At 44.5% G+C, this 15,464-nt stretch overlaps 1 protein-coding gene across 5 annotated transcripts in view; it reads right to left on the reverse strand.

Moving 5' to 3' along the window:
* The window catches only part of RCBTB1 (RCC1 and BTB domain containing protein 1), a 55,475-nt gene that overhangs the window by 26,184 nt on the left and 13,827 nt on the right, over nt 1-15,464 (reverse strand). For 3 of the 5 annotated variants that reach the window (XM_034936726.3, XM_003809817.5, XM_008962108.6), the window contains 3 exons: nt 9,194-9,360; nt 8,658-8,808; nt 1,800-1,966 (listed from right to left, as the gene is read on the reverse strand). In XM_034936726.3, the coding sequence (XP_034792617.1) occupies nt 1,800-1,966; nt 8,658-8,808; nt 9,194-9,319 (444 nt within the window). In that variant the 5' untranslated portion in view covers nt 9,320-9,360. Of the gene's footprint in view, nt 1-1,799; nt 1,967-8,657; nt 8,809-9,193; nt 9,364-15,464 lie in introns of all 5 variants that reach the window. The other 2 variants (XM_055096786.2, XM_008962106.4) reach the window with 1 other exon arrangement.

Raw genomic sequence — 15,464 nt, forward strand, 5'->3', positions numbered from 1 at the left:
ATGTCCCATGTCTGTGTGGGTTTTCTCTGGGTACTCTGATTTCCTCCCACACCCCAAAGCTGTGCAGACTAGTTTGTGTCTAAGCTGTATACATGTCTCAATGATTCTAGTGAGAGTGAGTGTGGGGGTATACATGAGTGCACCCTGTATCCTGTCCAGGGCTGCTTCCCACCTGGTGTCCTGCGCTGCCAGAAGAGGCTGTGGCCACATGCAACCCTGAACTGGAACAAACGGGTTGGAAAATGAATGAATGAATAAATGAATACAAATTATTAGAAAATAAAAATTCACAAAGTAGGCTTGTCGTGGTGGCTATGCCTGTATTCCCAGCACTTTGGGAGGCCGAGGCGGGAGGATCACCTGAGGTCAGGAGTTCGAGACCAGCCTGGCCAACATGGTGAAACCCCGTCTCTACTAAAAATACAAAAAAATTAGCCAGGCATGGTGGCAGGCGCCTGTAATCCCAGCTACTCAGGAGGCTGAGGCAGGAGAATCACTTGTACCCAGGAGGCAGAGGTTGCAGTGGGCCGAGATTGTACCATTGCACTCCAGCCTGGGCAAGAAGGGTGAAACTCCGTCTCCAAAAAAAAAAAAAAAAAAAAAAAATTCACAAAGTAGACAATAACCATACAAATGCATAACAATAAACAACACAGTCAAACACCCTCAGTGAGCTGTCACATTTGTGATTGTTTGCTTTTGAACTGTGTGGCAGCAGGAGGTGCCCCTTGTAATTTTTGCTTTGCAAACATTTATTCCTTGACTTAACCCACCACCACTATGATCACCCCAACTCAGTGATTCACCATAAATTGGGTAAATAATTCTCTTATTGCTTTTATTAATCTTTGTTAAATATATGTATTAGTTTGCATTTATTTAAATGTTTAAGAAGTGGTTTGGGTCTTCAGAAGTTTGGTGATGTCTTTGTGACCAGAAATATACCATAGGAACTTAACTCTTGTTTTTATCAATTAGCCAATGGTAAAACTGGTTTCATTACATGTCTTTTTGCTTAAAGTTGTAGTTTCCAAGAATCTATCAATGACATTATGTGGGCACTTACTATATGTATCCAATGGAATATTATTCAGCCCTGAAAAGGAATGAAGAGAATCCTATCATATGGTACAAAGTGGATGAACCTTGAGGATATTATGCTAAGTGAGATAAACCAGTTACAAAAGGACAAACATTGTATGATTCCACTTATGTGAGGTACCTAGAGTAATCAAACTCAAAGAAACAGAGTAGAAAGTTGTTGGCTGGGCACGGTGGCTCACGCCTGTAATCCCAGCACTTTTGGAGGCCAAGGCGGGCAGATCACGAGGTCAGGAGATCGAGATCATCCTGGCTAACACGGTGAAACCCTGTCTCTACTAAAAATACAAAAAATTAGGCGGGTGTGGTGGTGGGCACCTGTAGTCCCAGCTACTTGGGAGGCTGAGGCAGGAAAATGGCGTAAACCCGGGAGGCGGAGCTTGCAGTGAGCAGAGATCGTGCCACTGTACTCCAGCCTGGGCGACAGAGCGAGACTCCATCTCAAAAAAAAAGAAAGTTGTTGTCAGGGGCTGGGGGAGGACAGAATGGGAGTGAATGTTTACCAGGTACAGCGTTTCAGTTTTGCAGGATGAAACAGTTCTGTGGGTGCATGCTGGTGACGGTTGTATGACAAGGTGAACATACTTAACACCACTGAACTATACACTTAAAACTGGTGAAGCTGGTAAATTTTATGTTAAGTGTATTTACTATGATGAAAAAAAAAAAAGAATAAAGAATAAAAGCAGCATACTTACCTCTCCATCAGCTGCCAGAGCCATTGAATGATGTGAGCCACAAGCCACTTCCACCACTTGCTTGATCAAGAGATTGGTACAGACCTGGACGGGAGCAATGCCTTGGTTGGTCGTCCCATTCCCAAGCTGGCTATATCCATTGTGGCCCCAGGCATAAACCACTCCATCTGTGCACACAAAGCACACAAAAAATCAGCTCCAAAAAGAAATAGTAACCCTGTACTTTCTTCCCCAGAACTTCGTACAGCTCCTTCTCCAGCCTTCATTTCTCTCCCATTGCCCACTCCTCTCTATTAAGTAACCACGGACGGAGTAAAGGAGAGAGAGATGGGTGACAGAACGGGATAGACAGATGCAAAATCTTTAAAGAAAAAACTTGGTAATAACATAGAAAGATCAGTTTTGTGATCAAAAGCAAAGTTTACGTATGCAAGAATTAGGCTTTCTAAAAACTTTGATTCATCTCAATAGTTTCTGTGTCAGATGCCAAGAAAAAGGCAGATGATAAGAAAGCTCGATGTTAATGTTTACCATTGCTTAACCAAATACCAAGTCACGGGGAACCCACAGGGGGTGTGTGGCTACTCGCTCACCAAGTACAGGGGAAAGAGATAGACTGTTTACAAAGGAAACAAAAGTCCCAGGGCTTCTTTGAAGCAGACTATTTTATTTTAGTGGCATGAAATCTGGCTGAATTTTTTTTTTTTTACATAAAGCAACCATTTTTTTACGCTCATTTATTCTGTGTCAGGAATTTGGACAGGGGACAATGAAGATGGCTTGTCTTTGCTTCACAGTGTGTGTGATCTCAGCAAGATTAAAAGACTGGGGATGACTTGAGAGCTGAGGACTAGCCAACACCTGGAGGCATTGTCACTCACACTGCTGTGACTATCTCTGGAAAGCATAATCAGCTTATTCTAACAGATTCAACTCAGGAACAGCCAAATGGGGGAGACACACAGGGTAAGGTATGCGGGGCTGAGGGGTGCACGGAGCTCCCATGCCCTCCCTGGCATGCCACCCCCTCCCAGCACCTTGATGTGGTCACCAACCCGGAAGCTCCTCTGTCTGAATTTTTTTTATAATGACTATCTTTTCTGAGATTCTGATGAAGACGACTTTTCTTGTGTTATCTCTTGAAGTACCATCATTTCAGGCATTTCTTTCCACAGCACCCCCGAGTGCCAAGGGCAGGTCTCCCAGAGTTACACATTCTCCTCTTATCTTTCCCATGGTAATAAAACATCCCGACCTATTAAGGACAGTCTGCCTGGCAACAACACTCAAGGGCAACAGCAGAAATCCAAGTATTACAGTTAGGCTGCTGGTCACTCACAGCAGTCCCCAGGCAACCAGGGGAAACAGACTTCTACTTATCTACTGTAGAACGAAGACAGCCCACACAAACTCAGAGTCCTCTTCCAGGTGACATGTGGCTCACAAGAGCCGTTCCCTCCTACAGAAATTATGACAGAAACCATAAATGGGAAATTTCATCCTGAGAAAGATGAGGCTTAAGACTGAAAGAAAGAGTATAAAACACAAAAAGTATGATCCATGATATTGTGTTAAAAGTTACGGCAGGTGAAAGAAATGTCCAAACTAATGAGTGTTTTAACCCCTGAAAACAGAAAAATAGACTTAAATAGAGAAATGCATACCTTGTTCTTGGATGGAAAAATTCAGTATCATAAAGATTCTAGTTTTTCCTACATAAACTTATAAAGTTTAAATAGCAATAAAAGCTTAAAGTTACTTTCTGGAGGTAGACAAATTGATTAGAAAGTTTAATGGGAAGAATGAACAAACAAGAATAAATAGGAAAACCCTACCAAAAAAAAAAGCAAGAAGGTAGCTAATTCTGCCAGTTACTAAAACCTATAACAAGTTTCTATGAGGCTGGGCTTGCCTGTAATCCCAGCACTTTGGGAGGCCGAGGCAAGTGGATTGCTTGAGGTCAGGAGTTCAAGACCAGACTGGCCAACATAGTGAAACCCCATATCTACTAAAAAAAAAAAAAAAATACAAAAATCAGCCAGGCATGGTAGCGCGCACCTGTAATCCCAGCTACTCAGGAGGCTGAGGCACAAGAATTGCTTGAACCCAGGAGGCGGAGGTTGCAGTGAGCTGAGATTGTGCCTTGCACTCCAGCCTGGGCAAAAAGGACTCTATCTCAAAGAAAAAAAAAAAAGGTTAATTTTAAAATAACCTGTAATTCTAAATAATCTCAAATAGAAGATGCTGAATCCATGAAACAATAGCAACAAGTTCTGGAAAGAAACATTTAAAGATCAAGAAAGAACACTTGGAAATAAAACAATGGGAATGTTAAAAATTTGACATAAGCGTTGTAAGATAAAGTTGAAGAAATTTCCCAGAACACAGATGGGAGAGAACATTTTTTAAAAATCATGAAGATCAGGCCAGGCATGGTGGCTCACACCTGTAATCCCAGCACTTTTGGAAGCTGAGGTGGGAGGATTGCTTGAGCCCAGGAGGTTACAGGTGTGAACCACCTGCTCACACAGTGAGGCTGCAGTGAGCCAAGATTGCACCACCGCACTCTAGCCTGGACAGAGAGACCCTGTCTCAAAAAAAAAAAAAAAAAAAAAAAATTAGGAAGATCACTCCAGAATCTCTAACTTTCTAAGAAAAATTCCATTAAGGAGAAAACAAAGAAGAAAATTTTTCTTTTTTTTAGATGGGGTCTCACTCTGACCCTCACTCTGTCACAAAGGCTGGAGTGCAGTGGCGCAATCATAGCTCACTGCAACCTCAAACTCCTGGGCTCAACTGATCCTCCTGCCTCAGCCTCCTGAGTAGCTGAGACTACAGGTGCGTGCCACCATCCCCAGCATTTTTTTTTTTTTTTTTTTAAGAGACATGGCCTCGCTATGTTGACCAGGCTGGTCTTGAACTCCCGGCCTGGAGCAAACGTCCTGCCTTGGCTTCCCAAAGTGCTGGGATTACAGGCATGAGCCACCACACACAGCCAACAAGGGAAACTATTCATGAAATATTACAAGAAGAAATTTCCAGAAATGACCAATACAATAAATTAAAAATTACACCAGAGTACAGAATCGTGATTATGTCACAATACTTAAAAAAATAAAAATAAAAATAAAAAAAAGATCCTTGAAGCTTCCAAAGAGGAAAAAACAGTCACATACAAAATAGCAAAAGTTGCCGGGCATAGTGGCTCACACCTGTAATCCCAACACTTTGGGAGGCCGAGCCACAAGGATCACTTGAGCCCAGGAGTTTGAGACCAGCCTAGGCAACTAGGCAACACAGTGAGACCTCGTCTCTACAAAAAAATTTAAAAATGAGGTGGGAAGATCGCTTGAGCCCAGGAGGTCAAGGTTGCAATGAGCCATAATCACTCCACTGTACTCCTGCCTGGGTGACAGAGAGAGATCCTGCCTCAAAAAAAAAAAAAAAAAAAAAAAAGGCCAGGCACAGTGGCTTACGCTTATAATCCCAGCACTTTGGGAGGCTGAGATGGGTGGATCACCTGAGGTCGGGAGTTCAAGATCAGCCTGGTCAACATGGAGAAACCCTGTCTTTACTAAAAACACAAAAATTAGCCAGGCATGGTAGCACACGCCTCTAATTGTACTTGGGAGGCTGAGGCATGAGAATTGCTTGAACCCAGGAGGCTGATGTTACAGTGAGCTGAGATCGTGCCACTGCACTCCAGCCTAGGCGATAGAGCGAGACTCTGTCTCAAAAGAAAAAAAAGGAAAGAAAGAACCAGTGTGATGCCAGAAGGCATGATTACGCAAGGCAAAAGTGAGATAATCACCTCATTATGCTCAACTCCAGTTATACTCATACCACATGATGATGCTCAGATTTGGATTTCACAGCTCTCTTGAGAAAGATGCAGAGAACTTGAAGTAGATTCAGTTAGGAGTTACAGGCACTTAGAAGGCTAGATACTAAAACCTGTGACAGCATTCTAGGAAGCTGTGATTCCTCAGTCTAGACAAAGAAAGGCCGGGATGCAAATCATCTCCCAAATGCCACCCTAGACAATTATCCAACAAAAAGCTGAGGACCTCAGAGAAAGAGAGCAAGAGTTAACGTATCTAAAGTATAAAAGGAAGCATTTAAATAGATAATGAATTTTCAGAGAGTGTTGGGTGCCCACAGTACAGATCGATTACACGCACATACAAAATGTCCACTCTCCCTTAGTGATCTTGAAGAGGCAGAGTAAAAAAGGACAAGAACCTATCAACCTGCATCCCCGGTTCTTTCAATATGGCAACTACATGAATGCCAGAGAACAGACGAAGATTTCCCGATTCAAGATGCAAGCAATGCACAAAGAAAAGAAAGCCAGGTAGCATCTGTGTTTAGAAAAATGTACTGGCCGGGCACAGTGGCTCATGCCTGTAATCCCAGCACTTTGGGAAGCCAAGGTGGGCGGATCACGAGGTCAGGAGTTCGAGACCAACCTGGCCAATATGATGAAACCCAGCCTCTACTAAAAGTACAAAAATTAGCCGGGGCGTGGTGGTACGCATCTGTGGTCTCAGCTACTCGGGAGGTTGAGGCAGAAGAATCGCTTGAACCCAGGAGATGGAGGTTGAGTGGGCCGAGATCATGCCACTGCACTCCAGCCTGGAGACAGAGCGAGACTCCTTCTAAAAAAAAAAAAAACAAAAAATGCCGGGCACGGTGGCTCACGCCTGTAATCCCAGCACTTTGGGAGGCTGAGGCGGGCGGATCACGAGGTCAGGAGATCGAGATCATCCTGGCTAACACAGTGAAACCCCATCTCTACTAAAAATACAAAAAGTTAGCCAGGCATGGTGGCGGGCGCCTGTAGTCCCAGCTACTCGGGAGGCTGAGGCAGGAGAATGGCGTGAACCCAGGAGGTGGAGCATGCAGTGAGCCGAGATTGCACCACTGCACTCCAGCCTGGGCGACAGAGAGAGACTCCGTCTCAAAAAAAAAAAGAAAGAAAGAAAAGAAAAACATACCAAAGGAACCCTGAAAGTTGCATTGCAGAACAAAGACCAGTGAGCTATTAAGGAATAGGATTGGACCTGTCCCGCTCCCTCTCCCGCTCCCGCTCCCTCTCCCTCTCCCCACGGTCTCCCTCTCCCCACGGTCTCCCTCTCCCTCTCTTTCCACGGTCTCCCTCTGATGCCGAGCCGAAGCTGGACTGTACTGCTGCCATCTCGGCTCACTGCAACCTCCCTGCCTGATTCTCCTGCCTCAGCCTGCCTAGTGCCTGTGATTGCAGGCGGGCGCCGCCACGCCTGACTGGTTTTCGTATTTTTTTGGTGGAGACGGGGTTTCGCTGTGTTGGCCGGGCTGGTCTCCAGCTCCTAACCACGAGTGATCTGCCAGCCTCGGCCTCCCGAGGTGCCGGGATTGCAGACGGAGTCTCGTTCACTCAGTGCTCAATGTTGCCCAGGCTGGAGTGCAGTGGCGTGATCTCGGCTAGCTACAACCTCCACCTCCCAGCCACCTGCCTTGGCCTCCCAAAGTGCCCAGATTGCAGCCTCTGCCCGGCCGCCACCCTGTCTGGGAAGTGAGGAGCGTCTCTGCCTGGCCACCCATCGTCTGGGATGTGAGGAGCCCCTCTGCCCGGCTGCCCAATCTGGGAAGTGAGGAGCGCCTCTTCCCAGACGCCATCCCGTCTAGGAAGCGAGGAGCGTCTCTGCCCGGCCACCCATCGTCTGAGATGTGGGGAGCGCCTCTGCCCCACCGCCCCGTCTGGGATGAGGAGCGCCTCTGCCCAGCTGCGACCCCATCTGGGAGATGAGGAGCCCCTCCGCCCAGCAGCCGCCCCGTCTGAGAAGTGAGGAGCCCCTCCGCCCGGCAGCCGCCCCGTCTGAGAAGTGAGGAGCCCCTCCGCCCGGCAGCCGCCCCGTCTGGGAGGTGGGGGGCAGCCCCCGCCCGGCCGCCGCCCGGTCCGGGAGGTTGGGGGGGGGCACCTATGCCCGGCCGCCCCTTCTGGGAAGTGAGGAGCCCCTCTGCCCGGCTGCCACCCCGTCTGGGAGGTGTACCCAACAGCTCATCGAGAACGGGCCATGATGACGATGGCGGTTTTGTCGAATAGAAAAGGGGGAAATGTGGGGAAAAGATAGAGAAATCAGATTGTTGCTGTGTCTGTGGAGAAAGAAGTAGACATAGGAGACTCCATTTTGTTCACTACTAAGAAAAATTCTTCTGCCTTGGGATGCTGTTGATCTATGACCTTACCCCCAACCCGGTGCTCTCTGAAACGTGCTGTGTCCACTCAGGGTTAAATGGATTAAGGGCATTGCAAGATGTGCTTTGTTAAACAGATGCTTGAAGGCAGCATACTCGTTAAGAGTCATCAACACTCCCTAATCTCAAGTACCCAGGGACACAAACACTGCGGAAGGCCGCAGGGTCCTCTGCCTAGGAAAACCAGAGACCTTTGTTCACTTGTTTATCTGCTGACCTTCCCTCCACTATTGTCCTGTGACCCTGCCAAATCCCCCTATGCGAGAAACACCCAAGAATGAGCAATAAAAAAATAAATAAATAAATAAATAAATAAATAAAAGTTGCATTGCGACCACAAATCCACTGAAAAATTAGGCTGGAAGGACCATTCATTTGCTATATCTCATCTTCCACAGCTTTATGGAAGCAGTCGAAAACCTCAGAAGTTTGCCTAATTTGCAAGACATCCTATAGCTTTTCCAGAGTGTTTAACTTTCACCTGCTTTATGTACTTCCTCTCAGAAATTAAGAAGCAAACAATCCAAAATCAGTTATCTGGTATAGCCCTATCTCCCCTAAGCTTAGAATTAACCGGTCAATTTCTTACAAACTGAAAAGTTAGATGGGTTCCCTCCTTACCTTCGGTGCTGAGAAGAACATGTGGTCCACTCCCGTAACTGAGGCTTTTAATCTTCTTTCCACATAAGCCTTCTAGCTTTTTGGGTACAAGTGTACTCTGGTTATCTCCAGTTCCTAGACAGTTACTATAGTTCAGTCCAAATACAAAGACCTAGAAAATAGATAGTTTTTTTTCTGAGTCTTTTGACCGAAAGCTGTATTAAAAGCTCCCTTCTCTCCTCTGAAAATAAGACATTTCAACTACAGAGCTCAGGAGGTGAAAAGAGACTGATATGGTTGTTAAGAAAAATTCAACCTCTGTGGACATTGCTTACGTTTCAGAATGTTTGTCTATATTATGAAACTCAGAGTGCTATGGAGTAGACGGGTATTAAATCAAGAAACTGAAAAAAGAGAAACTATCAAAGCCATAGTCTTCCTGAACTTCAGGATCTCTTTATTTATACCCTGCCTTTTCTCCATCTTTGAACTGGACACTTTGAAGACCAATTGCCAAATAAGTCCTAAAACGAAACTAGGTTTTAAGAGACTCTTACCTCATCATTGTCAGTAACGTACAGTGCTTCACTGGCTGAGGTGCCGAAGACACATGCCTTCCGAATAGACGCGATCTCTTGAGGGGAGAGTAGAGTGAAGATGGGCCACTTTCCAACATCCACCATGACTCTGGCTTCAAGCAATTCCTATAAATAAGCCGACATCTCTGCTGGAACAGAAAGGATTCCAGAAAAAAATTAAATAGTCACTGAGCTAACTTTCCAAAAAAAGACCTGTTAATAAATACTAACAAAAGCTGATTCTAGAATAAATGAACTACCTTTGGTTACATGGATCACTCACTTTCCCCCAGCCATGTGTGCAATCCCTCCTCCACCTTCAAACCCCGGCCTTTCCTACAAGAGAATAACGTGCAAGAACTAGCTGTTTGTCTTGCCCACTTCCTAGTCAGTGCTTATCTGTTCCACATGTGCTTCCAACTCACCCTCTTCTTAGACCTCTAAAAACAGCCAAAGCAGCAGGTCAAGACCAAGTTCTGGCTCTAGCACCTCCAACAGCACACACAGAGGGCGCCTGCAGCTGGAGCATGCTTAGCCAAAGCCTTGTCCCCACCCACCAGAGATATTCTTCCCACCAGCACCAACTCGGATGACAAGGATCAGCTTCAGCCCCAGGTATCATACCACAAATTCAATGAGCATTAAACGCCATCAAATCAGGCTATTCATTGTCACTGCATAGCCAGACTACTGGAATAACATTTGAATGTCTTGACAAATGTGTGTGCAGGTAGAGGGGGAGGTATGGGTGAGGACAAGTAAAAGATTTGACAGGGGAGTAATACATGAAAATGGGAAAAAAACTTTGGTTTCAAATGGACAAAAGGGGATAAGAAAGAAAGTCTCCTTATCATCCCTCCCTGACCCTCTCCTCAAAGGCCACCACTGTTCCCAGTGATCTGTAATTCCTTCCGGAAACAGTGCTCATGGAAGCACTACATGTATGCATAGGTGTATGTGTATCTTTAAAAACAAAAGCACAAATGGAAGTTTTTTTTCCCTACTTAACAGTACATCGGGGAAATCATTCTATATTAGCACACATAGACCTGCTACATTTCTTTCCAATGGTACTATAGCATTCCATTACATCGATTTAGCAATTTACCTTATTTTCTACTGAGAGACATTTAAGTCAATTCCAGTCTTTTGCTAGAACAATAGTGCAATTGTTGCCTGCACATTATTGTATTGACATGTCTTGTTTTATACAGAAATTTCTAAAATAAATTCCTAAAAATGAAAATTGCTAGGTCAAAGTCTAATAGCTATTTTACTGTTACTAGCTATTAATATTTCAAACAGTCTTCTATTGAAGTAGTGGCCATATATAAAATCACCATGGATGTAGGATGGCACCTGTTTACACACACCCTTCCCACACAGCGTACTCTCACGGTATTTCAGTTTTGTTTAAACTGGCACTTCCCTGTGATGAGTGGAGTTGGATGTCACTTAAAAAAATAATCAGGCCGGGGGGGGTGGTGGCTCACACCTGTAATCCCAGCACTTTGGGAGGCCAAGGTGGGCAGATCACGAGGTCAAGAGATCGAGACCATCCTGACCAACATGGTGAAACCTTATCTCTACTAAAAATACAAAAATTAGCTGGGCATGGTGGTGTGTGCCTGCAGTCCCAGCTACTCAGGAGGCTGAGGCAGGAGAATCACTTGAACCCGGGAGGCGGAGGTTGCAGTGAACTGAGATTGTGCCACTGAACTCCAGCCTGGCGACAGAGTGAGACTCTGTCTTGAAAACAAAAAATAATGATCAGAATAATTGCAACAATAACAACTAACTTACTGGGCACTAATGTGCCAACCACTATTTTTAGAAAATTTATATTTATTCATTCATTTAATCCTCACTTTACCAATATGGAAATGGAGAAAAAGAGATTTTAAGAATCTGCTCAAACTTGTAAGTGGCAGAGTCGGGATCTGCACCCAGGCAACCTGAAGCCTGAGTCTGAACTCTTCACCTCTCACTCACATTTTAAGAGCCCACTGTCAGCCTTTTGTGCAAAGTGCCTATCTTTTTCTACTGGATCATTGTTCTTTTTCTTGTTCTTGATTTATAAGTATTCTTTGTATGGTAAGATGATCTTAAATGCTTTTAAAAGTTTAAAAATAAAGGCTGGGCGCAGTAGCTCACGCCTGTAATCCTAGCGCTATGGGAGCCCAAGCTGGAAGGACTGCTTGAGCCCAGCAGTTTGAGACCAGCCTGGGCAACATGGCGAAACCCCATTTCTACAAAAAATACAAAAAAAAAAAAAAAAAAAAAAAAGGCCGGGTGCGGTAGCTCACTCCTGTAATCCCAGCACTTTGGGAGACCAAGGTGGGTAGATGACTTGAGGTCGAGAGTTCGTGACCAGCCTGGCAAACATAGTGAAACTCCATCTTTACTGAAAATACAAAAAAAATTAGCCTGGCGGTAGTGGCGCATGCCTGTAATCCCAGCTACTTGGGAGGCTGAGGCAGGAGAATCACTTGAGCCCGGGAGGCAGAGGCTGCTGTGAGCCGAGACTGCATCACTGCACTCCTTGTCTGGGTGGCAGAGTGAGAGACCCTGTCTCAAAAAAAAAAAAAAAAAAGAAAGAAAGAAAAAGAAAAATTATTAGCCAGGCATGGTGGCGCATGCCTGCTGTCTTAGTTACTCAGGAGGCTGAGGTGAGAGGATTGCTTGAGCCCAGGAAGTCAAGGCTGCAGTTGAGCTGAGATCACAACGCTGCACTCTAGCCTGGGTGACAGAGGGAGACCCTGTCTCAAAAAGATTAATAAAATAAACAAAAAGGAACAAGATGCCCCTCAAACGACCTCTTGTGCCTCTTACAAAACAGATGGAGAAAGGAGTCATAAGAAGTCAAGCCATATAAAGCCATACAAGCAGGTAAGTAAATTTCAAGAAAATCCAGAAGCAGGTTTTCCTGGAATTATGAACCATATCGAGTTAGTCTTCAAAATGTTTAATTTTACATGACACAGAATTAGCCAAAAATATGACTCACCACCTTTAAAATTACAACACAAAAGGTAAGACATTCAAAACCACACAACTTCCTGACAGCAGCACAATTATTCTAAAATCATTAAACAAATATGGGCAACTCTGCCCTAAGGGTTTGGTAATCTACTGCAAGATCAAGCTAACCTTCATAATGATGGGGCATTATTATACGCACTGACTTCACCCACTGCTAAATCACATGAAGCTTTATTTTACAAGGTATTTCTCCAAAGACTTGTCATTTAAGAGTCAATTCAAGAAACAGGTCATGTATCTTACATGTCCATACCCATCATAAAAGAAAAAGGCATCCCCAACAGGCTTGGTAGAGTGGTAACAACAGAGTGCTGAGGCCTGTGTCCCAGGTTTGCTTTTAAAATCAATCAGTATGACAGCTGTTTGCTGTTTTGAGCCTGGGTTTCCCCCAAACCTAGAAATTTGTCATTTTATATTCAAGATATAATGAAGAAGCTGGGGGATTTCTTGAACGGATAAGAACAACAGAGGCAGTAATATTGGCCAAGCAAGTAATTATCCCTACCAAGATAATCAAGCAAAGCTAACAGCAGGAAAGAAGAAACGAATAACTATCCTGAACCTGCCTTGTCGTAGACACTGTTAATTAGGTAGCTTCCATACATTATTTCATTTAATCTTCGTAATACTCTTGTGAGGAGGAGACTGTAAACCATTTCTGACAGATGAGGACTGCGGCTCAAAGGTGAAATGATGCCAAGGTCACACAGCAGACCCCTCTAGTTTTTCTTATGGAGAATATCAGTCCTGGCCCTTGAAGGGCTGAACTTCCTCAACATCACTTCTTTCTGACTTTATCTTGCCTTGTAAATATACAGCAGCATCTGTCTTTAAACTGTTTCCAATATAAAAAGTATCCAGGCCGGGCGGGGTAGCTCACACCTGTAATCCCAGCACTTTGAGAGGCCGAGGCAGGCGGACCACCTGAGGTGGGGAGTTCGAGACCAGCCTGACCAACATGGAGAAACCCTGTCTCTACTAAAAATACAAAATTAACCAAGCATGGTGGCACATGCCTGTAATCCCAGCTACTCAAGAGGCTGAGGCAGGAGAATCGCTTGAACCTGGGAGGTGGAGGTTGCAGTGAACCGAGATTGCACCACTGCACTCCAGCCTGGGCAAGAAGAGCGAAATTCCATCTCAAAAAAAAAAGAAGTATCCACTCTCCCAATAAAAAGCATTCCGCAAAATGCTTCTGCCTAGATTTGCCTGGTTAAACCTCATGAATGTCATTTATTCCTGCACTTTTGCATCAACCATTGAGAGGCAGGCCTAGAGAACACATGTGACCTCTGTCCTCGGAGCTCACAACATACAAGGTGCATCCTTGGGCTGGAGACTGCTAAGGCACAAAGTGTGTCTTCATTAGACCATGCTCAACCTGGGCAGCTGAGAACATGAACTGGCATCCTTGGAATTCAGACAAGGTTCCCTGAGAGGTTTTGTGGGGCTATGTGCCAGGCAGAACAACAGAACAGGGTCCTTAACTTGGGCGCGTGGCATTTCCCTCCTAAGGCAGCAGAGCGTAACTGTAAATACCACCAAAACTTTCTAATTTACTCAAAATTACCACCATCCTCATTATAATTTGACTATTGTGGTGAGGTCTTTAATTATTCCATTTTCCTGGAGGCAGTGGCACCTTTTACTACTATTAAGAAAACCACATTAAGGATCATAATTATATCAACCTTAAGAAGAATTAATGTGTATACACTATCAATCCAATAAACTAAAGCAGGTGCAATCTAAAAATTAATGAGTATTTCATCTGTGATAAAATCTATGTCAGACTTAAGAACTGTGCGGTTAACAATGACTCAAAAATACAGGATCTGCCAGGTGCAGTGGCTCATACTTGTAATTCCAGCACTTTGGGAGGTAGAGGCAGGCAGATCACTTGAGTCCAGAAGTTTGAGACCAGCCTAGATGACATGGTGAAACCCTGCCTCTACAAAAAATACAGAAATTATCCAGGAGTCGTGGCATGCACCTGGTGTCCCAGCTACTTGGGAGGCTGAGGTGGAAGGATCGTTTGAACCTGGGAGGTGGAGGTTGCAGTGAGCCAAGATCATGCCACTGCACTCCAGCCTAGGCGACAGAGCAGAGACTCTGTCTCAGAAAAAAAAAAAAAAATGCAGGATCCATTGCAAGGAACAGCAACATTATTTAGGACAGCTCTGATATCATGACATCTACTAAATTTGCCTAAACATGAAAGAAAAGTATTAACAGACTTATTCTAACTATGGATTTCATTTCAAAGGAATATAAATGTAGTTCAACTAAATTTCATTTAAATAATCATTCCAGGCTGGGCACGGTGGCTGACACCTGTAATCCCAGCACTTTTGGGAGGCTGAGGCAGGCAGATCAGTTGAGGTCAGGAGTTTGAGACCAGACTGGCCAACATGGCAAAACCCTGTCTCCACTAAAAATACAAAAATTACCCCGGGTGTGGTGGTGCACGCTGGTAATCTCAGCTACTCAGGAGGCTGAGGTGGGAGGATCATCTGAGCCCAGGAGGCAGAGGTTGCAGTGAGCCAAGACTATGCAACTGTCCTCAGTGATAAGAGTGAGACTCTGTCTCAAAATAATAGTAATAATAATAATCACTCCAGAGGGTTGCACAATAATTTAGATGCTTCAAATAGGAAGATATGAAGTGATTCTATTTGTGTTCTATTCCTGTATGAAGGAGGCACTGCTAATGGAAAGAACCTTCAACTGGCCTATTCAGCCCAGGCCTTCCCTGACAGTCAAGTACCTTGGTAAGTACCCTGAGCAAGGTAGCCCAACTCTCTTCCTTCCCATGGTGCTATGCTTTGTCCAAATTATAAGCACCCCCCAAGGAAACATCCCAACAGAAGCTGCCACCCAAACACGTCATACAGCTAAACTATGTGCACATCCCAAATTCAAAACAAAACCACAAAAATAAATGTATCCTGTAAGACTTAGTTAGCTTAGCTATGTTATAAAACAATATGTCCTGTATGATTACAATTTTTCTAAAGTATAATATATACAGAAATGTATACACCAAAATATATCTCAATGGAGAGATTATAGGTGGCATCATTTTCTTTCTTTGTATTTTTATTCTATTTTTTGGCCTGCCATCCCCACTTCTTTAGTTTGTTCGTTTGTTTGTTTTCGTCAGCAGGGTTGTGGCCAGAAAACAAGTCCTATCAGTCTCCTACCTCAC

Source organism: Pan paniscus, chromosome 14 (assembly GCF_029289425.2).
Source record: "Pan paniscus chromosome 14, NHGRI_mPanPan1-v2.0_pri, whole genome shotgun sequence".
Lineage (NCBI taxonomy): Eukaryota > Metazoa > Chordata > Mammalia > Primates > Hominidae > Pan > Pan paniscus.